At 35.8% G+C, this 25,667-nt stretch overlaps 1 protein-coding gene across 3 annotated transcripts in view; it reads left to right on the top strand.

Annotated features, from left to right (window-relative positions):
• Naa15-16 (N-alpha-acetyltransferase 15/16) overlaps positions 1-25,667 on the top strand; it is a 386,157-nt gene that overhangs the window by 111,118 nt on the left and 249,372 nt on the right. For all 3 annotated transcript variants that reach the window (XR_016546872.1, XM_090371833.1, XM_090371822.1), the window contains 2 exons: positions 9,952-10,071; positions 20,624-20,719. Coding sequence is in view for 2 of the 3 variants with exons in the window: in XM_090371833.1 (XP_090227959.1) it covers positions 9,952-10,071; positions 20,624-20,719 (216 nt within the window). In the remaining variant the exon portion in view is untranslated. The remainder of the gene's footprint in view (positions 1-9,951; positions 10,072-20,623; positions 20,720-25,667) is intronic.

The following is a 25,667-nucleotide window of genomic DNA, read 5'->3' as shown; positions in this document are numbered from 1 at the left end:
CTGTATGCACGGATGTGTACAAGAATTTGAGTAACACAGATGAAATATAGCATACTTCATCTGCGTTAGCATTAGTAGAGGCATACGAGGCAAGAAAGCAAGCTTATACAGCATCAGCCAAAAAAAAAGAACTTTCCATTTCACCCCTCCATATGTTCCAAATGCCTGTCCAGCTCAGCCCTATTTTTATTTAGGCTATCAACTTCCACAACAAAAGATGGAAGTCTGTTCCAGCAATCAACCACCCACTGGCTAAAGGCAAATTTCTGCGCATCTATTCTACAACTGTCTTTTCTCAATTTGAATCTATGCCCCCTCAGTTTCTTATTCTGAGCAAGAGTAAGAATCCCATCAGCATTCAGCTTGCTCAACCCATTCAAGGCCTTATACACCTCAATCAGATCACCTCACAGGTGCCTACTTTCCAGGCACTGCAATTTGTAGAACTTAAGCCTTTCTTGGTAAGAGCACATATTTGTTCCCTTCATCAATCTTGTTGCCCTTCTTTGTACTTGTTCTAGCAACTCTACATCCTTCCTAAAATGAGCCTTAAAGACCTGTACACATGTGGCCATACAATTGCCTTGTACAATGGGATAATCACCTCCCTGTCCCTGCTAGCAAAATTGCTATATATTATTGACAAGACTCCATGACCAGCCCATCTGCACTGCTCAGCAAACTTGATATTTGACTGCACAGTTATCCCCCAAGTCTTTTTCACTTTCCATTTCTCTGAGTGTAGTACCACACAGTTGGTACGTGTCTCTTCGGTTATTGCTACCCATTTGCAGCACTTTGCATTTGTCAATGTTAAACTTCAGTTGCCACTTCTCAGCCCATTTGCCCAACTTATCTAGATCCAGTTGGAGTAGCATATTGTCTTTACTGTCGTCAACAACCCTGCCAACCTTTGTATCATCTGTAAACTTGGACATTAAACCTGGTATACCTTCATCAATATCATTGATAAATATATAAAACAACAATGGGCCTAACACCGAACCCTGGGGAACTCCGCTAATAACATTTGTCCACGAAGAGCAGCGTCTATTGATTACTACTCTCTGTCGTTCCCCACTCAACCATCCCTTTATCCATTGTAGCCACTTACCCTTAATACCATACCTCTCCAATTTGTACAGCAGTCTTCCATGTGCAACAGTATCAAAAGCTTTCCTGAAATCCAAGTATATGATATCAAAATTATTTTTGGCATTCAGTTCCTTTGTGTCCACATCATAGTATCCAGTCAAATTGGTCAGACAAGACCTCCCTTTAACAAACCCATGCTGTGTCTTAACTATTACTGCAGTCTTGTCTAGATGATCCTGCAATGCTTCTTTAACCAGTGACTCCATTATTTTCCCAAAACACAAATTAAACTTACAGGTCTATAGTAACTTTTGTCACCTTTTGAACCCATTGATTAAAGTTGTGTGATTACTAGACGTATGGGTATCAAATAGCAGGGTACAGTGATGGATTTATACTAGTTGTCTTCACTCTGGATGCCACTGTTACCCATGTGATGTTTTAAGAACTTCTGGAACAATGTGTCTGGATTTAAGGAAATCCTTTCAGTAAAGAACTCCCTCCAGTAAGGAAAGGAACTGGATGCCCCTTGCCAACCAGTTCCTTTCCTTATTGGAAGGAGTTCTTATCCCTCAAAACTCAGGTTTAGTTTATACTATTCCCTTTTTTTAAGCAGAATTATCATCAGCTTTAATGTCATGTATTTTATTTGTGCTTTTATTTATTTAGCTGTAATATAATGACTATTTTATTAAAATCTTATTTTATTTTCATTAGTTTTGAATGGTAGACAACCAAGTTTATCATGAGGTGAGAAAATATTTTTGTAATGAATGAATTTCCTCTCCTCACCTATGGAGAGAACATTTTTAGCATTACTTGGGTGGTGAAAACAGCTTTAGTTGGTTATGTGATTACACTGTAGCTACCAACTAAGCAGAGAAGTCAGCAGTGGGAAAGAGAGCAAAAATTAGTTCACATCTTAAACTGACTCATTGGGAACTCCACTGAAAGAACAGTTCTGTAAATAATACAAACGTTTCTTAATAAATCAGCAGCATAAAAATATTTTCCTTTATATACCTCTCAACAGTTAAATGTAATGATAATTTTATTGTCAAATATTTTTCCAGCACTCCACACAGATAAAAAAAATCAACAGCAAATATTTTGTAATAGAAACTGATTACACTATGTGATATCTGCCTGATACAGAAATCATTTTATTTTATTTATTATATTTTTTTCTGGGAATTCTTCATATGGTTCTCTGTGTGTACATACATACACATAACATTGCCCAAATGTTGTAATTTGTTACTTCTTAACATTGCTTGAATGTTGAACTTGGCTCATCCTGTTTATGTAAATGAGTGAGGTTAGTAGTAGTAGCAGTGGCATGTGATGCAAGAAAGCAAGTGTATGAGCTTATGCAGCATCAGCCAAAAAAAAAAAAAAAAATTCGCACCATTCCCTCCAAATGCCTGTCCAGTTCCTCCTTAAATTTATTCAACCAATCAACTTCCACAACGACAGATGGAAGTTTGTTCCAGCAATTAACCACCCGCTGGCTAAAGGCAAATTTCCGCACATCTATTCTACATCTGTCTTTTCTTAATTTGAATTTATGCCCGCTTAGGTTCGTAATCTGAACTAGTGGAAGGATCCCATCAGAATTCAGCGTGCTCAACCCATTCAAGGCCTTATATACCTCAGTCAGATCACCGCTCAGGTGCCTAGTCTCCAGCCACTGCAATTTGCAGAACTTAAGCCTCTCTTCGTAAGAGGATCCCCTCATTCCCCTCACCAATCTTGTTGCCCTTCTCTGTACACGCTCAAGTAAATCTACATCCTTCCTAAAATGAGGCCTCCAGACCTGTATGCAGTACTCAAGGCGTGGCCTGACCATTGCCTTATACAGAGGGATAATCACCTTTCCCCTGCTAGCAAAATTCCTATATATCATTGACAAAACCCCATGACCTGCCCTGGCAGCCTGCCTGCATTGCTCAGAAAACTTCATATCTGACTGCACAATTACTCCCAGGTCTTTTTCATTTTCTACCACCTCAAGTGTAGTACCACACAGTTGGTATGTTTCTCTGGGGTTACTTCTACCCATATGCAGTACTTTGCATTTGTCAAGGTTAAACTTCAGTTGCCACTTCTTAGCCCATCTGCCCAAGTTATCTAGATCCTGTTGCAGTAGCACATTGCCATTACTGTCATTAACAACCCTGCCAACCTTTGTATCATCTGCAAACTTCGACACTAAGCCTGATATACCTTCATCAATATCATTGATAAATATACAAAACAACAGTGGACCTAACACCGAACCCTGTGGGACTCCACTAATAACATTAGTCCAAGAAGAGCAGCACCCATTGATTACCACCCTCTGTCTTCTCCTACTTAACCATCCTTTTATCCATTGTAGCAACTTACCCTTAATACCATTCTGCTCCGATTTGTACAATAGTCTTCCATGCGCAACAGTGTCAAAAGCTTTCCTGAAATCCAAATATATGTTATCAAAATTATTTTTTGCATCCAGTTCCTTTGTAACCACATCATAATATCCTATCAAATTTGTCAGACAAGGCTTTCCCTTAACAAACCCATGCTGTGTCTGAATTATTGCTGCAGTCTTGTCTAGATGATCCTGCAATGCATCTTTAACCAGTGACTCCATTATTTTACCCGGAACAGAAGTTAAACTAACTGGTCTGTAATTACTCCTGTCACCCTTCGATCCCCCTTTGTGAATTGGGGATACATTTGCAAATCTCCAGTCCGTGGGAACCTCCTCTGAGTCCAAGGACGCTCTCATAATTATGGCTAAGGGTTTGCTTTGTTGCTTTGCCGCCTCTTTTAATATAACTGGATAGATCCCATCCACCCCAGGTGCTTTTCTTATATTTAACTTCAACAATTTCTCCTCCACTTTGCTTTCAGTTATTCCAAAATCATTAAGTATCCTGCTACAATTTGATAACCTTCTGCCATTTGCAAACCTTAATAATTCCTCATGTGTGATGAGAATGTAGATGCAAAATACTCATTCAGTTTGTTTGCTATCTGAGCAGGATCATCAACAGTCGAACCATTGATGTCAAGTGGACCAATCAGATTCATCCCCTTCCTTTTAGAGTTTATATAAGTAAAGAAATCCTTGCTGTTTTTCTTAGCATCTTTTGCCAAGGATTTCTCGTAATCTGCCTTCGCCTGCCTAACCTCCTTTGTCACCTGATTACAGACTAACTTATATCTGCCATAGGCTTCTGAGTCGCTTGATAATTTATATGCATCCCATGCATTTTTCTTCTCTATTACGAGTCTCATTAGTTCATTAGATAACCATTTAGGCCTAAACCTTGAACAATATTTCTTAATAGGTATGAAACTTTTAGTAATGAATGCCTCCCACTTAGAATTTACTGTTGGTAACATTGTCAGTTTATCCCACTGTACAGAATTTAAAAACTGTCGGAGACCACTGTACTCACCTTTACGGAAGCAAAAACCCTTTCCTTTACCCCTGATGGTAATTAAATCTTTAAATAAATCCCACATCAGTACACTGTGATCACTGCCACCTAGTGGTTCCTTTGTCTGCAAATTCTTAATACACGAATGATCACTGCTGATAACCAGATCAAGAGTATTACTTTCTCTGGTTGCCTCTCGAACATGCTGCTGCAGAAAACAATCATCCAATAAATCCACAAAAGTCTGACTAGTGTGTGAGTGACCAACCCACAAGTTCCAGTCAATATCTGGGAAGTTAAAATCCCCCATTATAAGACATTCCGATTTACTAGCCCACTCTATTTCTCTGTACAATTGTTCATTGTACTCATTCGAGTCATTAAGCCTATAACACACTCCTACTCTTATTTTTGCTTTCGCAGTGCTTATGTCACACCAAACTGACTCAACAGTGCACTGTTCATCTATATCAACTGGATGCACTTCTTTTGATTTTATGTTTTTCTTAATTAACAGCATAACATCTCCTCCCTTTCTATCCTGTCTATCCTTTCTGTACACATTGTACCCCCCAAATTCCAGTTCAGCATTCCTTATATCTGTGTGACACCACATCTCTGCTATCCCAACAATATCCGCCTTTGAGGTCTTGACCAACACTTCAAATTCATCAAATTTATTTACTATACTTCTAGCATTGGTATACATGCAAGCATACATGCTCCTACTCCTATTCTTAGTTACCCTAACACATCCCATATACCCACCTATTTCAGGATGACTGCCATCCGTGCCCGAAACCCCCAACACCCCACGCTCCAGGTCGCTACTTATTCTAATAGAAGTTGTGCAAGAATCACCTTCACCTCTACCTACGGCTACTGTTAAACTATTAGGCCTTGTATCCCCCCAAGCTATCAGTTTTCCGACCCACCTAACACTGCCTCGATAGCATCAGCAAATATTCTTGCACCCTTTCTAATTAAGTGTATCCCATCCCTATAGAAGCAGTCTCTCCTGTTAACAAGTACAGTCCAGGCTGAAAAAAATTCTACCTCTTGAGCCTTGCACATTCTTTCCATGGCTGAATTGATTGACAAGGCTCTCATCATATACTCCCTTCTATCGTGTCTGGGCAGAATTGCAGACACTTTCAACCCTAATTCTCGGCTTTTGTTCAACAGTGACCTGTACTTGTTAAGTAGTTCTGCTGGTCTCCTACTCCTAATATCATTAGTGCCAACGTGTACAACTATATCACCTTTTGTGCCCTTAAAAGATGATATCCGCTCTACAACGTCATCAACCTTTGCCCCTGGCAGACATACTCTGGTCCTGTTCCACCTATGCTTTTTACAAAGCATGTTTCCCGTTTCCCTGACAATAGAGTCACCAACAACTACTAGTTCCTGTGGGACCAGCGCATTCTGCCTTGGGGGTTGCCGCTGTGTTGCATGATGACCAAGTGCAAGCTCTGGCGTTGATGTGGGCAGCTGAGAGCCTGATGGGCCCCTCAATTTAGATCTTTCAAGGGCATCCACCCTGTCCTTCAAACTCTCATATAGGTCCATAACAACGCTGAGTTGTCGCCTGATTTCCTTACACTCCTTACATCGCGCACCCACAAAGACATCTCCCATGGCAATGTCATGTTCCGTTCCAGAAAGTTCAGCAAACATTTCACAAGTTGCACATTTTTTTAGGCTGTGATGCATTGGAGAATCGCCCCCCTCAGTTCTCCCCCAAGTCACAGCACTCCTGCCACTTTGTGCCCGTTGCTTTGCTGCTCTTGTTTGGGGCATGATACTTTAAATTAATAAAATCAATAAATTAAATTAATTAAATGTCAGTACTATGCTATCTAATAGAAACAGTGAAACGTTTCTAGTGAATACTATATAAATTATACGTTAGAGCTACCTAACTACCTTAATTAAAAATTTGAATTCCCTACCACTATATACAAAAACAATGGCTTGTTTACAGTTAAGCCTAAAATTTTTAAAGAAACAAAAATTGAGTTACTAGAAAAAAAATTCAGATTTAATGAAGCTAAAATGGAAGTGGGGGGGTTTTGTGGTTGTGTTATTATCAAGAAAACTAATTTGTTAGTGAATCAAGGTTGAGGGAATTTAATGTTTAATGAATCTAGATATCAGAGAATAATTGCAAAAGATTGTCACTTACAAAGGAAGTATGATATGGCACTCTTAGAATTAGCAGATCTTTTGCAAATGAAACTTTAAAGAAAAAATAGACTAGTACTTCAGATACTCAGAAGTTTTCTTGAAAAATGTAATTAATTTGCATCACATGGGGAATTTTATACATGCAAATATTATTTGCTTTTGCAAATCTATTAAGTGTTGTATATGGTATGCTAGCACATAGAATTAATAAAGAATTCTTGTGTTTGAATCTAATTATGCCATTATTCTTCATTTCCCCCCCCCCTGCCATTGTTGTTTCCTTAACATTGTTTTTTACTGAAAAATGAATTGTATATCTTTATTGCTCATGAATGTACAAGATACATTTTTGTGTTATTCAAATTAATTTCTATTTTTTTTTTTTTTTTTTTGCTGGTTCATAATCCCTCAAAAATTTAAGGTTTCCATACATTTGTGCCTTGCACCCCATCTTAAAAGATTTCATTTCGCACACTCCTTCCAGAACAAGTCCAAATAAACAGATTTGACATGAAATGTCAAATCTGTTTGAGTATGAGCACTCAAAGCTTTTCAAGCTTTGAGTGCTCATACATACTTTTATAAATTAATATATTCTTCAGTACATTTAAACTAAACTAAGTTAACCAATCAAAGGATTTTAAAAAAATGTTTGTCCCTATTTCTTTATAAAGTGCTTCATACAAACAACATATGCCTCCAAAAAGCGAGTGTATTCCTCTAGTGGGGGCACACTTTGAGAACACATCCGATCTGAATGTATTTATTAAAAATAAATAATAAATATGTATACTCTATTCTGTACAACATACTATTTTTGAGTATTAGAAATCCATTCAGTTAAAACAGATACATAATATTAATATAATGTACAAATTAATATAATAATAACAGTTCATATTTGGATAACTCAAAAATGGTTTGTTTCAATTAATGCAAAATTACATAATTAATAAAAGAGGGACTGTTTCAATGCAAATTATTGCAATATTTGAAACAGCTTTTAAATAATGCTTCTCTGTATTAACTTTTGTAGTTACGCATCAGGGGACACTGTGGTCTCGCTAGTGATGAACTCTACAGTGCTCAGGCATGTGCTCTTTAGAAATGACTAGAACTGTCCACCTATTCAGCATAAAGTAACTCATATTGTTTTTAATTGGATAACATCACCCATTTAGGCAAATCCATTATTCATTAAAATACTTAAGGCACTGCTGTGACTGGCTTTGAAACTTATTGGTTCCATCTCAAATTAAACAAAAGATTAATCCAATTTTGAAAATTTGGATCGTAGCATAGAGTTTATGTGAGACAATCAGCTGAAGATTGTACTTGACTAGAGGTGTTAAACATTGTTTAGCACCTATAGTATACTCTTTTCTGTAATAATAATACAGTTAAGCATGGTAGTGGTTCCATCATGACCTGGGGTTGCTTCTGTTTTTCTAGAGTGGATGACATCATTAGAATTGAATGAATTTTAAGAAAAGAAGGCTATAAAAACATTCTTGAATATAGTGCAATATCCTCTGGACTTTGACTTCATGGAAGAAATTTATATTACAATTTATAAGAAAATGACCCAAAGTACAGCTTATGCTGCGCAGGGAATTTGTAGCAACTAGACAATGGAAGGGATATTGCAAATTATGGTGTGGCCACCCCAGTTGTTAGGCACCTCTGTAGCCAGGTGGGAAGGAGCAGCAGCAGTGCGTAGCACACGCTTCTTGATTAGACTGGGGTTTGAGCCCGTCGCCACCAAATACGGAGGATGCGGAAAGGTCAAGGAATGACCACCGCATATCCCGGAGCAATATGGCCTTAGTTGCTAATGCTCCTAAAAACCAAATAACAACAACCCCAGTTGTTTATTGGAGCATATAGACTATCAAGCTCTTGAAGTCTGCCCATCTTCACAAAATTTGAGGGAAATCTTGTAGATTTCTTGGAATATAATATTAGTCAAGACGCTATTATAAAATTAATCACCAGAATGCTACATCTTTGAGAGGCAGCGATAAAATCTTGTGGAGGATATTGATGAAAAATTAGTATAGTTGATTATTAATAATTTGAATAACTTTTTGCTATCGTTTGAATAAGTTTTTCAATGCTTAATAAAAAATCTTAAAACACTTTGTAATGTGTGTTTTTTTTTTTTTTTTTTTTTTCATATTCAACCCTACATTGTCGTACACTGAGATTCCAAACTTTTAGGTGTGAATTTCAGAAATCAGGAATTCCTACCAGTGTGTTGCTCTGAGAAAAAATGACCTTGTGAAGAAGGTCAATTGATCGTTTGCTCAACCATAATCTCATTTGCTAAAAGTATTTAAAAAAATAAATTTAAGTAATGTTTTTATGTTTACAGAAGTAAAAACAGCCATAACATTCACATACAATAGGTCAATTTAATTCATTAAAGCAAAGATCATTGCCTTTATTGGTAAAATCATTTGTTTGTAAATTTATTTAGGTGATTAATAGAACATCTTAAAGCACCGTATATGAATTAGACTAAATGGAGATGATAGCATAAAGGCTTAATTGTCGGTTCTACCTCAGTTGACCTGCTCTGTTTCATGATGTTAAGATGGAATAGGATTAAAACTAATTTAGAATTTAGATTAAAAATTAAAAATTCTTTTAAAAATAATAAATAAGGACGAAAATATTAAAAGATCTGTGGTTAAGATTTGCCGAGGAAGAAAAAGCGCACCATCTTATTGCAGGTTGTCATAGATGTGAAATATTAACATGAAAGCTAGATGAGGCCAATAGTCATCACGAGAGACTTTCGTATAAACGTCTTCGGCTGGCAATGATGGGTAAAGGGAGAACTATGTATTTAAAGAGTCCTGATTTCCCTTAATGCATTTCGAAACACGTGGTCTTGAATCTGACACATGAGGTTCCCAGGTTTTGAAAATAATTATACATACTTTACTTGAGGCTTAATTTATTTTCCCTGATTGTATGTCATGTTTTTTTTCATGAACTATTCTAAAAAATTAATAGCAAACATTGTGACTTGTGGTAAATTTTGATGAAATAAAACAGCCAATGTTTTATTAAAATTTTATTTATTTTACTTGAAAATAGATTGATTTCTATGTTCATTTAATTATATTTCTCTCTCTCTCTCTCTCAAGTTATCTGTATTCTCTCTGTCTAAATTTTTAAAAAGTTCCTTTGAAAAGAATTTCACACATTATTTTCATAATTTTTGCAGCTAATTTATTATTACAACTAGAAGAAGCTTCTGAAGCTGCATTAGTATTTAGGGAATTATTAAATAGAAACCCAGAGAATCGGGCTTACTATGAAGGACTTGAAAGTGCACTACATCCAAGTATGTATTTTTAATGATGCTTTTGAACTGTTAAATTGAAGCATAAAGGATAAAAAACTATTATTATAGATATCTTCAAGGTGCACTAGTTGCAGAGGAAAATTATTTTTCATGTAAAATAAGTGTGGAGTATATAAATGTTAATATTCAAAGATCATTTATTTAAATCCTAATTAGGTAGGCAGTTTCAGCATATGTTACATTTCACTAAAATATATCACATGCTGAAATGCAAATAGTCTGTTTTAACCTTATACAATATTCTATAGTATTTCCAAGTAAAAATTGTATAAACTGTAGAGTCAAATGATGGTCTGTTACAAATTTTTTTTTTTTTTTTTTTTAATGCTGTACATCATTGATTTTTAAAGAATATTTTGGAAAGCACCAATGTAAAGGCTAGCTATTATCTTATTGCACATACTAGTCATGGATTTGAAGGGTATGAAAATATTAGTAGTAATAATAATAATAATAGCAAATTGCTTCAAGAATCAAAGCTTATTTGCCATTAACCGTAAAAAAAACAAAAAAAAAAAAAAAAAAACATACCCGATTTTATCAACATGTTGGTCCATCCTTTCCATAAGATTAGGTGTAAGTTTTTCCAAAGATAATGGTCCTTTGGACTAAAAGAAAATTTAGAAATTATAAATTAGCTGATGCCCTTTAGCCTTATCAAGATTCTTTAAAGTAGGAGGCCATTCTCATCCTATCTTTTGTTTTAGCATTAGCAGTAATAGAGGCATATGATGCAAAAAAGCAAGCTTATACAGCATCAGCCAAAAAAAAAAAACCATTTCCATTTCACCCATCCATTCATTCCAAAAGTTTGTCTAGTTCTGGCTTGAACTTATTTAAGCTATCAGTTTCCACAATGACAGATGTAAGTTTGTGCCAGCAATCAACCACCCGTTGGCTAAAGGCAAATTTCAGCACATCTATTCTACAACTGTCTTACCTCAATTTAAATCTATGTCCCCTCATGTGCGCAATCTGAGCATGAGGAAGAATCCCATCAACATTGAGCTTGCTCAAACCATTCAAGGCCTCTGTCAGATCACCTTGCAGGTGCCTAGTCTTTAGATGCTGCAATTTGCAGAACTTAAGCCTTTTTTTGGTAAGAGCAACCTTTTGTTCCACTCACCAATCTTGTTGAATTTTGATAAGGCTAAATGGCATCAGCTAATTTATAATTTCTAAATTTTCTTTTAGTCCAAAGAACTGTACTCATTCTAGCAGCTCTACATCTTTCCTAAAATGAGGCCTCCAGACCTGTATTCAGTATTCAAGGTGTGGGCTGACCATTGCCTTATACAAGGGGATAATCACCTCCTTATCCCTGCTAGCAAAATTTCTGTATATCATTGACAAGACCTCATGAGCTCTTGCACCCTTGCAGCCTGTCTGCACAATTACCCCCAGTTCTTTTTCATTCTCTACTACTCTGGAGTTACTGCTGCCCGTATGTAGTACCTCTCAGCCCATCTGCTCAACTTTTCCAGATCCTATTGCAGTAATGTACTGTCATTAACAACCCTGCCAACCTTCGTGTCATCTGCAAACTTGGATGTCAAGCCTGATATACCTTGATTAATATAGTAGTAGTAGTGGCAAGTGATGCTTGGTTTGGTTTGGTTTTTTTTTAGGAGCATTAGCAACTAAGGCCATATTGCTCCGGGAATATACGGTGGTCATTCCATTGACCTTTCCGCATCCTTCGTATTTGGTGGTGACGGGCTCGAACCCCGGTCTAATCAAGAAGCGTGTGCTACGCACTGTTGCTCCTTCCCACCTGGCTACGGAGGAGCCCGGCAAGTGATGCAAGAAAGCAAGTGTATTATGCAGCATCAGCCAAAAAACGAAAAAAATTTCACACAACCATTCCCTCTAAATGTTTCTCCGGTTCCTCCTTAAATTTATTTAACCTATCAACTTCCACAACAACAGATGGAAGTTTGTTCCGGCAATTAACCACCTCGGTAATCATCATGAAACAGGTGGGTATATGGGATGTGTTAGGGTAACTAATAATAAGAATAGGAACATGTATACCAATGCTAAAAGTATAGTAAATAAATTTGATGAATTTGAAGTGTTGGTCAAGACATCAAAGGCAGATATTGTTGGGATAGCAGAGACATGGTGTCACACAGATATAAGGAATACCGAACTGGAATTTGGGTAGTACAATGTGTACAGAAAGGATAGACAGGGTAGGAAGGGAGGAGGTGTTATGCTGTTAATTAAGGAAAACATAAAATCAAAAGAAGTGCATCCAGTTGATAAAATGAACAGTGCACTGTTGAGTCAGTTTGGTGTGACATAAGCACTGCAAAAGCAAAAATAAGAGTAGGAGCGTGTTATAGGCCTAATGACTTGAATGAGTACAATGAAGAATTGTACAGAGAAATAGAGTGGGCTAGTAAATCGGAATGTCTTATAATGGGGGATTTTACCTTCCCAGATATTGACTGGAACTTATGGGTTGGTCACTCACACACTAGTAAGACTTTTGTGGATTTAATGGATGATTGTTTTCTGCAGCAGTATGTTTGAGAGGCAACCAGAGAGGGTAATACTCTTGATCTGGTTATCAGCAGTGAACATTCCTGTATTAAGAATTTGCAGATAAAGGAACCGCTAGGTGGCAGTGATCACAGTGTACTGATGTGGGATTTACTTAAAGATATAATTACCATCAGGGGTAAAGGAAAGGGTTTTTGCTTTCTTAAAGGTGAGTACAATGGTCTCAGGCAGTTTTTAAATTCTGTACAGTGGGATCAACTGACGATGTTGCCAACAGTAAATTCTAAGTGGGAAGCATTCAAGGAATTAATCGTGGATGCTACTAAAAGTTTCATACCTATTAAGAAATATTGTTCAAGATTTAGGCCTAAATGGATATCAAATGAACTAATGAGACTCGTGACAGAGAAGAAAAATGCATGGGATGCATATAAATTATCAAGTGACTCAGAAGTCTATGACAGATATAAGCGAGTCTGTAATCAGGTCACAAAGGAGGTTAGGCAGGCGAAGGCAGATTACGAGAAATCTTTGGCAAAAGAAGCTAAGAAAAACAGCAAGGATTTCTTTACTTATATAAACTCTAAAAGGAAGGGGATGAATCTGATTGGTCCACTGGATATCGATGGTTCGGCTGTTGATGATCCTGCTCAGATAGCAAACAAACTGAATGAGTATTTTGCATCTAAATTCACACATGAGGAGTTATTAAGGTTTGAAAATGGCAGAAGGTTATCAAATTGTAGCAGGAAGCTTAATGATTTTGTTGTTATAACTGAGAGCAAAGTGGAGGAGAAATTGTTGAAGTTAAACATAAGAAAGGCACCTAGAGTGGATGGGAGCTATCCAGTTATATTAAAGGAGGCAGCAAAGCAACAAAGCAAATCCTTAGCCATAATTATGAGAGCATCCTTGGACTCAGGAGAGGTTCTCACGGACTGCAGATGTGCAAATGTATTCCCAATTCACAAAGGCGGATCGAAGGGTGACACGAGTAATTACAGACCAGATAGTTTAACTTCTGTTCCGTGTAAAATAATGGAGTCACTGGTTAAAGATCCATTGCACGATCATCGAGGCAAGACTGCAGCAATAATTCAGAAACAGCATGGGCTTGTCAAGGGTAAGTCTTGTCTGATAAATTTGATAGGATATTATGATGTGATTACAAAGGAACTGGATGCAAAAAATAATTTTGATATCATATATTTGGATTTCAGGAAAGCTTTAGACACCGTTGCGCATGGAAGACTACTGTACAAATTGGAGCAGAATGGTTTAAGGGTAAGTTGTTACAATGGATAAAATAATGGTTGAATGGAGGAAAACAGAGAGGGTTAATTAATGGGTGCTGCTCTTCGTGGACAATTTTATTAGTGGAGTCCCACAAGGTTCGGTTTTCGGTCCACTGTTGTTTTCTATATTTATCAATGATATTGATGAAGGTATATCAGGCTTAGTGTCGAAGTTTGCAGATGATACAAAGGTTGGCAGGGTTGTTAATGACAGTAATGGCAATGTGCTACTGCAGCAGGATCTAGATAACTTGGGCAGATGGGCTAAGAAGTGGCAACTGAAGTTTAACCTTGACAAATGCAAAGTACTGCATATGGATAGAAGTAACCGCAGAGAAACGTACCAATGCAGAACCCCATGCCTGCTAGGGCAGGTCATGGGGTTTTGTCAGTGATATATAGGAATTTTGCTAGCAGGAAAAGGAGGTGATTGTCCCTCTGTATAAGGCAATGGTCAGGCCACGCCTTGAGTACTGCGTACAGGTCTGGAGGCCTCATTTTAGGAACGATGTAGATTTGCTTGAGCGTGTACAGAGAAGGGCAAGAAGGTTGGTGAGGGGAATGAAGGGATCGTCTTACCAAGAGAGGCTTAAGTTCTGCAAATTGCAGTGGCTGAAGACTAGGCACCTGCGCGGTGATCTGATTGAGGTGTATAAGGCCTTGAATGGGTTGAGCATGCTGAATTCTGATGGGATCCTTCCATTTGTTCAGATTACGAACCTAAGGTGGCATAAATTCAAATTAAGAAAAGACAGATGTAGAATAGATGTGCGGAAATTTGCCTTCAGCCAGTGGGTGGTGAATTGCTGGAACAAACTTCCATCTGTCCTTGTGGAAGTTGATAGGTTAAATAAATTTAAGGAGGAACTGGAGAGGCATTTGGAGAGAATGGTGTGATTTTTTTTTTTGAAACAAGTGTGTGAGCTTATGCAGCATCAGCTCATACACTTGCTTTCTTGCATCACATGATACTACTACTACTACCACCACCTGCTGGTTAAAGGCAAATTTCTGCACATCTATTCTACATCTGCCTTTCCTTAATTTGAATTTATGCCCCCTTAGGTTCATAATCTGAACAAGTGGAAGAATTCCATCAGAATTCAGCGTGCTTAACCCATTCAAGGTTTTATACACCTCAATCAGATCACCATGAATGTGCCTGGTCTCTGGCCATTGCAATTTGCAGAACTTAAGCCGCTCTTGGTAAGAGGATCCCTTCATTCCCCTCACCAATATTGTTGCCCTTCTTTGTACACGCTCAAGCAAATCTACATCCTTTCTAAAATGAGACTTCCAGACCTGTATGCAGTACTCAAGGCATGGCCTGACCATTGCCTTATGCAGAGGGACAATCACTCCTTTTCCCTGGTAGCCTGTCTGTATTGCTCAGAAAACTTCATATCTGACTGCACAATTACTCCCAGGTCTTTTTCATTATCTACCACCTTAATTGTAGTACCACACAGTTGGTTCATTTCTCTGGGGTTGCTTCTATCCATATGCAGTACTTTGCATTTGTCAAGGTCAAACTTCAGTTGCCACTTCTCAGCCCGTCTGCCCAAATTTTCTAGATCATGTTGCAGTAGCTCACTGCTATTACTGTCATTAACAACCCTGCCAACCTTCGTATCATCTGCAAACTTCAACACTAAGCCCTATATACCTTCATCCATATCATTGATAAATATACAAAACAATGGTGGATCCAACACTAAACCCTGTGGGACTCTACTAATAACATTAGTCCACGAAGAGCAGTGCCCATTGATTACCACCCTCTGTCTTCTTCCACTCAATCATCCTTTTATCCATTGTAGCAACTTACCCTTAATACCATCTGCTCCAATTTGTAGGCGCCTCCGTAGCCAGGGGGGCAGGAGCAGCAGTGCGTAGCACACACTTCTTGATTAGACTGGGGTTTGAGCCTGTGCCCACCAAATACGGAGGATGTGGAAAGGTCATGGAATGACCACCGAATATCCTTGGAGCAATATGGCCTTAGTTGCTAATGCTCCTAAAAACCAAATAACAACAACAGTTCCAATTTGTACAGTAGTCTTCTGTGCGCAACCGTGTCAAAAGCTTTCCTGAAATCCAAGTAAATGATATCAAAATTATTTTTTGCATCCAGTTCCTTTATGACCACATCATAGTATCCAATCAAATTGGTCAGACAAGACTTCCCCTTAACAAACCCATGTAATCAGTAACTCCATTATTTTCCCCGAACAGAAGTTAAGCTAACAGGTCTGCAATTATCGTGTCACACTTTGATCTCCTCCCCCCCTTTTTAATTGGGGATACATTTGCACATCTCCAGTCCGTGGGGACCACTTTTTGTGACCAATAGATTTAAAATGCGTAATGTTAGTGTGAATTAATACTTGCCTCTGGCATGGTATTAAATTTTTTAAAGCTGTAAAAGATTAATAAATAAATAAAAAAAATCTGTGTTGGTCTACAAAATGTGGCCTGTGTGCAGTGCTGTATTATTTTCCTTGTAGAATATTAGTTTCAGCTTTGTTTTCTTTCATTTCCAGTGTAAGAAATCAAAAGCGAATGCAAGGTTGTCTGGAGATAATTTTTTTTGGATAAGAAGGCATTTCCCAAGAAGATAAGATTATGTGTTGAACTTAATGCAGTAGTATACATGATTGCATAACTTTTTTGATTCATGCGCTAGAGGTTATATGTAATGTATTTTATTTCTCATAGTAGAATAAATTTTCCCTTCATCTTGAGTTGTCTTAGTATTGCATTATTAAAAAAATATTATCTTCAAAAAATTAAGCTGTCATTATTTAAAAGACAAAGCACTGCTATGAGAGTCTGTTTCAGATTTGTTAGTCTCTTATCAGATTTTAAGTGGATTCTTGTGAATATTTGTTGAGAATAATATCATCAGCTATTTTATAATTTCAAAGTTCTAATTTGATTCACCACATGCAGCTCATGTTGAACAACTTCATTACCACTGTTTTGTCAGGGAATTGTCCCTAGAACATGGTAATTGAAATTATTGGTCCCCACATTGGATATCAGGTATCTGACTAGCAAGTCTTGAAACTTGCTGTCACAGCAGTCCCTTTTTTTTTTTAAATGAATGGCAGATTAACCTTTCAGCAATACCATTTATTTAATATTAATGCAATACCAAGGCAAAGTTGTTCTGATGTGATTATTACACCTATTATATTTACTAGTCAGAAAATTTTCTTATATCTAGTCTATAACAATCCTCCTTTAATTTAAGTATGTTCTCTAGTTGTGTCTGCAAAAGCAAAAAGATATACTCATTATTTAACTTTGCCTAATAAAGTCATAAAAACCCCATGCACACATCTGGCCTGATGGCTTTGCAGCTGAATCTCTCTCCCTCATCTCTTATAAACTGTGTCTAGAAAAGAGATGGTGGTATGTACTGGTAAAATTTCAAGACAAATCATTCATTAACAGATATTGTTTGAAGGGATCTTCAAAATCTAGATCTGTATATCATATATCCTTATTAGTTTGAAGTTTGTTTAAAGGGACAAAAACATGTTAAATTTGATTTAAATTAGTTTGAAATATTCAAACAAGATTAGTACATTCAGTATTAATCAGTTGAAATTTTAGTCAGCTACTGTTATGCTGGACAGAATTTTCACAATTCTTTCATTTAAAAGTGTTAAGAATCTTTTAGTTTCATTGTGATAGACATTTGTGAATCGTCATCTATTAACATGTTAATTTAGTTACAAAGAAAAATATAGCACTGTATATTGGAGAAATTATTGCATCATTACAAAGATCAAGTTTTGCCATAATAGTTATGTAGCTCATTGTATACAAGCCTTATAACACTATTTTGTTCATTATGTGTAACTGTACATATCTGCTGAAGAGAGTATCCATATTTTGAGATATTAATTTCAAAAAAGGTGCCATTTCTCTTTTTTAGTGCTATTTCTTATTCACTAAATTACTTTTTAACAGCACATAGTGCTCTTACAAATTACAGCTGCATAAGCTGGTCATAGAGCACTTCCATGAACTGGTGACCAAGCTTTAGAACAGGTGTGTGTGTGTGTGTGTGTGTGTGTGTGTGTGTGTGTGTGTGTGTGTGTGTGTGTGTGTGTGTGTGTGTGTGTGTGTGTGTGTGTGTGTGAGAGAGAGAGAGAAAGAGAAAGAAAGATCCAGTGGTATTCACACAGAGGATAAGACGATACAGATGAAAAGATATGTTTGATTGCATTTTGCCTTGATCGTATGTAATTAAGTCTGTTTTTTTGTGCGTTTAAATAAGTACTTGCAGAAGAGATTAACCACTGAAGCTGCTTAAAAGAAAAATATTGCCCACAGCTATACACTAATAGAAATAAAGTGTAACAGCAACAACAACAAAAAAAATACCCAATTGCAAGATGTTAGAATTTCATTAAATAGCAACTTAATTTATGGTCATAAAAAGATTTAATTCCACACAACTAAGTGTAAAATTTCATAACCAAATAATCAAATGTACATTTTTTCAGCTGTACCCACACAGTGGGCATTTTCTATCTCCCTGTTCATTTGGGATGTAGAATTGGTCACCAGTCACACAAGCACCCTATTTTTCAAGAGCAGTTTTTGCTAAGTTATGAAGTTGAATGAACAACTGATAGTACTAAAATATGGATTCATTCTCTCTCTCTCTCTCCCCCCCCATGTATAACCAATTCTATATAATAAACTATAGTGCTTGTTTTAATGCACAACTTGTATACATTGTTGTTGCATGACTATTATGATAGAAAAAATAAAACTCAGAAATCTTTGTTTTTTGGGAAATTGAGGACGACTTCATATACCTCATTATGAATTCCTTAAGAATAGTTTTTATTATTTTTTTTAACCTCCAATGTTAAAGTATTTTTTCTGTGAAGCACATTCATTGTCATTATTGAGCATGTTTCATATTGTCAGCAGTTTCAGTAGTGAACAAATTGGATTACATGTGCACTTATATCATGAATGGTATGTGAATGCAATTCTGGAGGAAGTGAATTGAAATTTAAAGGTGATGTACTGTATAATGATGCTTAACTGAGTTTTTTTTTTTTTTTGTAGTCTTTTTGAATTAGACAAGCTATTCATAAATCACTGGACCCAATTCAAACTTCGAATTTCATTATTAACTTATTTTGAATTATTCATACTAAAAATTGTTAGTGAGGGAGTGGCACTTACTTTAAAATACATTACTTTTTGAATAATCCAATATCAAATTAATGAGGAGATGCTGTATATACTTCCCAGAGCCCATGCATGATAAACCAATTTTTACGTACTCCTGAAAGGGTTGAATATATATCTTTGCATATATTAGTGTTGTACTTGAACTGCCCTAAAGGACATAGCATTTCTCCTGATATGTAATTTATTCCTTTTGTTCACCAAGGTCTTGTGATTCCTGAAGGGATGGGACCCCCAACAGACAAAGTTCTTCCTTGAACTTTTAGGGAATTTTAGGGAATTTGTGCTTTGCTGGCATTTAGTTTTATTAAGCTTGACTTTTGCATTCATCAGGATACCAAAATAGCTGGCAAGAGGGATGATAAATGTCTTTACAAGTTGATAGTAAATTCTGTTGTATTTAATTTTACAAATTTCACACTCATCAAATGTGCTAGCAGTAGAGAAGACAGGATGATCTCAACAATCGTTCTGTATTTTTTTGGTACTTTTGAAACCATTTTGAAAATAGCTATTGGTACTTTTGAAACCAATAGCTATTGAAAAACAAAGTTGCAAGTAAAGTTTGAGTACATTCAGTTTTGCCTTGGTGCATTGTCATCTGTATATCTAATGCATTGGTTCTTGAGCAGCAGGATGTGTTAACATACAAGTATAGTTGCCATCTTTGAAAAAGGAAAACTTTTAATTGTTTTTAAAGGCTAGTTATCGATTAACAAAAACTACCAGAGAAAAGACTTGCACAGACTGAGAACATTCTGTTTTTGTGCATCCACTATATTATCCTTTCATTCCTCCAATCAGCACAGAGCAACAACGCAATACCTATTTCAGCTGCTGAAACCAGCAAGCTTAAAATAAAATACATTCCATTAAGCAGATGGATTGACACACAACTGACAATGGCCAATCCTGACGTGCTGTTAGTGTGTGCATTACCATTAAATTACATGATTCGTTTCAGCTGCTTGAAGGCGCTGGCTCCTGGAAAGTGGGCGACCTACATCTACATGCACCCTTTGGAAGACCCAAGTTTTCATCCTAGAAAGTAGACATATGACACCTTGTGGTCTTAGTTGTCTCAGCATATATTGGATATTTGTGCAAAATACTTGTAATTTTTTGACATCTTGTTTATTTTAATCCTTTTTACAACTTTTAATTTTTTTCAGCTGCTGATTGCAGTTGAAAAAATAAATGCACACTATTATAATACACTCGTACACACAGTATTATAATGCACATTCTCATACACGCACTATTCTTTTAAATATTCACTTACTAACTTTGTGATCCCCCCCCCCATAAGAGAATATACCCTTTTTACAACATTTAATTCTTTTCAGTTGCCGATTACAGTTGAAAAAAAATAAATGCACACTCATACACACACCACTATCTTAAATATTCAGTTACTAATTTTGTGAATTTTTTTTTTTTTTTTTTTTGCTAGAAGAGAATATGTCCAAAAATAAATGTAATTTATGCAGTTTGTTTATTTGCAGAAAATACTGAAGATAGGTTAAAAATTTACAAAGAAATTCAAGAAAAATTTCCTAGAGCACAGACACCAAGGCGAATACCACTTAATTTTGCATCTGGTGAGTATAGTGGCTGTATATGCTGCTGTTTTAAAATGTCAGAATTATTACTAATCGAAATGCTGCTCTATAAGTGTAGGTAAAGTTTATTATTGTTGTTGTTATTTTTCATTATATTGCTTTAAAAAGAAATTTTTCTTTCTCCCATTAAAACCTGAAACTTCTTATTTTGTTCAGTGGAAAAATAAATCGTGCAAGGACATATTGCTACATAGTTAGCTTATGTTAACATTTTCCAGAATGAGTTTCCTGATCATGTCTGGGTCCCTAAGCAGTGAGTTTTCTGCTAGCATTGGCTCTGTGGAGTGAGTTTCTGCATGAACTTTTGAAAATTCATAAAAATGAAAACTTCGTACATAAGTGCTTTTACATATTGATTTATTCTTAATTTTATTTGGATTCTCAATACTGGAGTGAAATTAATTCAAAAATAAAATCAGAATTTTAAAAAAAATTTCAAAAAAATCGGAAAACAAAACTCATTATTACTTATTTTTTTATGTTATACAGTAAACCCCCGCTATTCGCGGTTTCGCGTATTCGCGATCGCTGATTTAATATAAAATGAAACCTAAAAAAATGTGAATTTTAAAGCGCTGTGAATATTTTCCGCCATAAAAAAACATGGGCATGGCTAAAATTATCTTTCCCCGTCAAAACAGCGTTCAGTGGGGGGGGGGGTGACAAAATCGCGAACGTGGATGTTTCTCGCTAATCCTTGTTCAGTATGTGTTATGCGCTTGTTTTTAATTTATATGCTTATAAATTGAATAAATTTATCAATTTATAAATTGATATGCTTACAGAAGTGATAAATCTACCGTTTTGCAGTGTGTTAGTGTAAACAGACTTTTTCGAGTGTGTTAACGGAAGAAAGTGCCTTTATTGTGGACAAGTTCTTTTTTACCCGTACAAAAATATGGCTACGAATAACAAGGGAAATGTGAAATATCGAAGAAGGTGATGACATTAGCGAATAAAATTGAGTTGTTAGACAAAATTTCTAATGGTGGAAAAGTGTCTCTTCAGTGGCAAAACATTATAAAATCAATGAGTCAACGGTACGATCAATCAAAAAATCGGAAGAAAAAATCCGCCGTAGTGTCCGTGAAAACGTGCTAATTGCTTCAAAAATTTGCTCTGCAACTCGTGATGTTAAATTTGAAAAAAATGGAAAAGTCTTTAAATCTGTGGGTAGAAGACCGAACTCAAAATAAAATTCTGTTAAGTTCACTCATCATTCGTGAAAAGGCAAAACTCCTTTATCAGCACTTTAGCAAAACTGGTGATAGCACTGGCGGATAAGTTTTTTTTGCTAGCAAATGCGCTGGTTTGAAAGATTTGTTTGAAATTTCTAATAAATATTACATTTAATATTAAATTGTTTCTTATTTTCATTTCGATGCCATATGCTTTCATTTCACGATGTACTGTCTATGTACAGTCATATTATGAAGGTACATATAATACATACATAGACAAAATTTTAGACTAGTTTTTCTTATATATTTCATACTTTGGAACGGAACCCCTTTATTACTATGGGAGCCATAACTCAGTATTCGCGACATTTCTCAGGAATGTAACCCCCACGAATAGCGGAGGTCCTGTATTTGATTTTTTGATAGATAAAAAAACTTACCACGTACTACTCGTGTGTCCAATACGATGCTTCACTTTATTTTTTACAATGTCAAGTATGGTTTGGTCACCAACATTATAATTGTTCATTAGAGATTTAACGGATGCACCGTTTTCAAACTTTTGAATAATTTCAAGTCTTTGTTTAACTGAAAGTGCAACTCTTTTGCGTTTACCCATCATTTTTGCAATTTCTAAACAAAAAAAAAAATTTCAATATCCCTGACATAAAATAACGAAACAAAATTTGTCTTTTTGCAATGCGATGGAACAAAACAATCGACGCAACGCACTAAAACAGACTAAACTTCTTTTTTTTTTTTTTTTTTTAAGCAGCAGGTGTGAAGACAGCGGGCGGGGGTTGCAAGATAATAGGTACACTAATCTCCCAATGACCACTTATAACGCCGCTTCTTGTTGCTTATTTATGACTTGCAAAATATCTATTTATACCTATTCTAGTTATTACTTGAATTTTATGATTTCTGGTTGATTTTATTTTTTTATTTTATTTTTTTATTTGGAGTCTTGAAGTGTCCCGATAAATCGAGAGTCTGCTGTACTTTCAGCATCAGCATGATGGAGCTCCTGCACATTAAGGCAGAAACACACTATTATCAAGTCAGGGGACTCTTGTCATGTCGCTGTTTAGTGTAAACTGTGAAGTCGGTCGGAGAAGAAATGTCATTGTAACTTAGGGTGACCAGATTAAAAATTTGATCTCGGGGTACTCATGCTTATGTTTGGGGTATTCATTCCTCGTTTAGGGATACTTGCATTATATCTTAAGAAAACTGAACAATTTTAATAACAACCATTTTATTTCTATATTTTGTTGATTTCTACAAGTTTGTGAAATGCAAAATTAGTCAAATTTTAATAAAATTAACCGAATTATAGCATGTGCTTTAATTCGGAAAATTTTATTGCAAGAGTTATAAACACTAAAGGAAACTTTTTATAAATATTAACTTCAAATGTTTTACATAATTGTTTACAATACACATTCAATAAACCTGATTTATTTTATCAAAAAGAAAATATTTACCTAGCAATACTTTTCATTTGAGCGAATTTTCTTTAAAGTTTTTAATTTTTTAATGCCTTTGCGTGAAATTCTTTGCTTGACATATTGTGATTGAATTTCGGCAACAGTTCTCTTTCAACATTCTTATTTCTATCCTTTTTCCATGCGTTAAACATTGAGCTAAATACTCCCTCACTCATTGCATTTGAGTGAGGCAAAGCAAAAACAAAATTAATATTTTTTTTTGTATTACATACTTCGTACGCATTTAAAATTTTTATTCAAACATCTGTGGTATTTTTGAGGTCTTTGGTCACAATATTTTTATGGAATGATTTCAACAAAACATATTCTTCATACAGCAAATCGATATTGGTGTTGGGAATTTTAAATATAAAAAAGAAGTCAAGTAGAATGTAAAAGGTTACAAAGTAAGCATAATATAAATATTCTATAACCCTCTTTGTAAATAGGATAGAATGTCGTTTTTTGAGCCTTTAATTAAGGGTGCATTTCAACAACTTTATCATCAGTTAATTCTTTCTTCCTAAATGATCATCTCAACAGGTTGTTTTATGATTTCTGCTTTTTTTTTTTCAAATTCCCCATTTCAAATGTTAAAAAAAGGGTATCTTGAAAATTTTATTATAATTCCAAAAGGGATACGTCTGGCAACCTGTAACGTTGTATATGTGTCATTCTCTTTGAGGAAAGCTGAAGCAAAATGAATTGCCACAGTTCATCCTCTTCAGATTTTGAAGAAGATTTAGAAAATGCATGCCCTTTTCTTTTAGCCGAGAAAACAAAAGAGAGTAGGCAATGGATACACGACAAACTGGAAGAGAACAGAAAAAGGCGAATTCCAGCACTTACTGCAGGACTTAGAAGAAGATGAAAATCGTTTCAAGATGTACTTACGGATGAATAAAGAATTTAATTTCCTGTATAATCCAATTAAGGATGACATTCAAGGGAAAAATATGCAATTTTGAAATTCAATTCAGTGCTAAGGAAAAATTAGTTGTATGTTTAAGGAAAATTGAAATACTGCAAGTTTAATTTTGAATAAGGATTTATTCTGTCGAAATATGAAACAAAAATTTTTAATGAAATTTAATTACAACAAAAAACTACTTCTCAACCCTAAAAATTTAACTTGTAAGAAATTGTTATGAGTTGTGCAAATTGAAATGATCGACTTGTTCGTCCTCTCAATTTGTTAATTGTAATTCTGTGGTCTGTTTTCCTCCTTTGGCCATTTTTGAGCGTCCCTGTGACTGGACATTTGCAGTGAGTATGCTGAGTAGCTGGTCGAAGTGGAGGGTGCTTCGGAATAGGCACAGGAGCAATGTTCTTGATGTTGTTATTTGTTTTTGCATATTCTTATTTGTGTGCTCAAAACAGATTATTTACTTCTAATTTAATTTTCTATTAGCATTTTCCTCTTGTCACACGGTCACGCCTAACAAAATTTCTGTTTGAAGGGAAATATCTGAGCTCCTGATAGTGTCATTCTGCCTTGATTTGATGCCCGACATGTTATCTTGTGAATACAGCCAATTACAACATTCCGTCTCCGATATAGCTCCCCCACATTTGACGTTAGACATGTATACAAATGAAGTCTCGTGAAGTGATAGTAGTGTGTTTCCGCCCTTATACTCATCTGATGATACAATATCTAAATTGAACTTTCCCTGAATGATGGATCAGCCGCTGTGGTCCCATTCATTGGCCACCAAGGTCTCCAGACCTCACTCAGTTAGATTTTTGTTTTTGGCGATGAATGAAAAGTGCAGTATACAAAGAAAAGGTGAATACAAGAGACGAATTGCTTGCTCGCATTTTGGATACTGCTGCCCTCATAAAGGAGCGGCAAGACGACCTCAGAAGGACAACACATCATATTACCACAAGAGTTGCAAAGTGCATTGAGGTTGGCAGTGGAATTTTTGAACATTTATTGTGAACTGTAAAAAATTTGTTAATTTTTATTATTATTATTTATTTATTTATTATTATTTTTTTTTTTTCATTCAAAAATCAGTAAATACGAACTATAAGTCATTTATTGTTCTTTAACACCTCTCATAATTCATGCATTAAGAATTTGCAGATAAAGGAACCACTGGATGACAGTGATCACAATGTGCTGATGTGGGAATTACTTAAAGACAACTACCATCAAGGCTAAAGGGTTTTTGCTTTCGTAACAGTGACTACAGGGGTTTCAGACAGTTTTTAAATTCTGTACAGTGGGATCAACTGATGATGTTACCA

The sequence above is a fragment of the Mastigoproctus giganteus genome, chromosome 1 (assembly GCF_048544385.1).
Source record: "Mastigoproctus giganteus isolate SK-2022 chromosome 1, ASM4854438v1, whole genome shotgun sequence".
Lineage (NCBI taxonomy): Eukaryota > Metazoa > Arthropoda > Arachnida > Uropygi > Thelyphonidae > Mastigoproctus > Mastigoproctus giganteus.
This window is presented reverse-complemented; position numbering and strand designations above follow the sequence as displayed.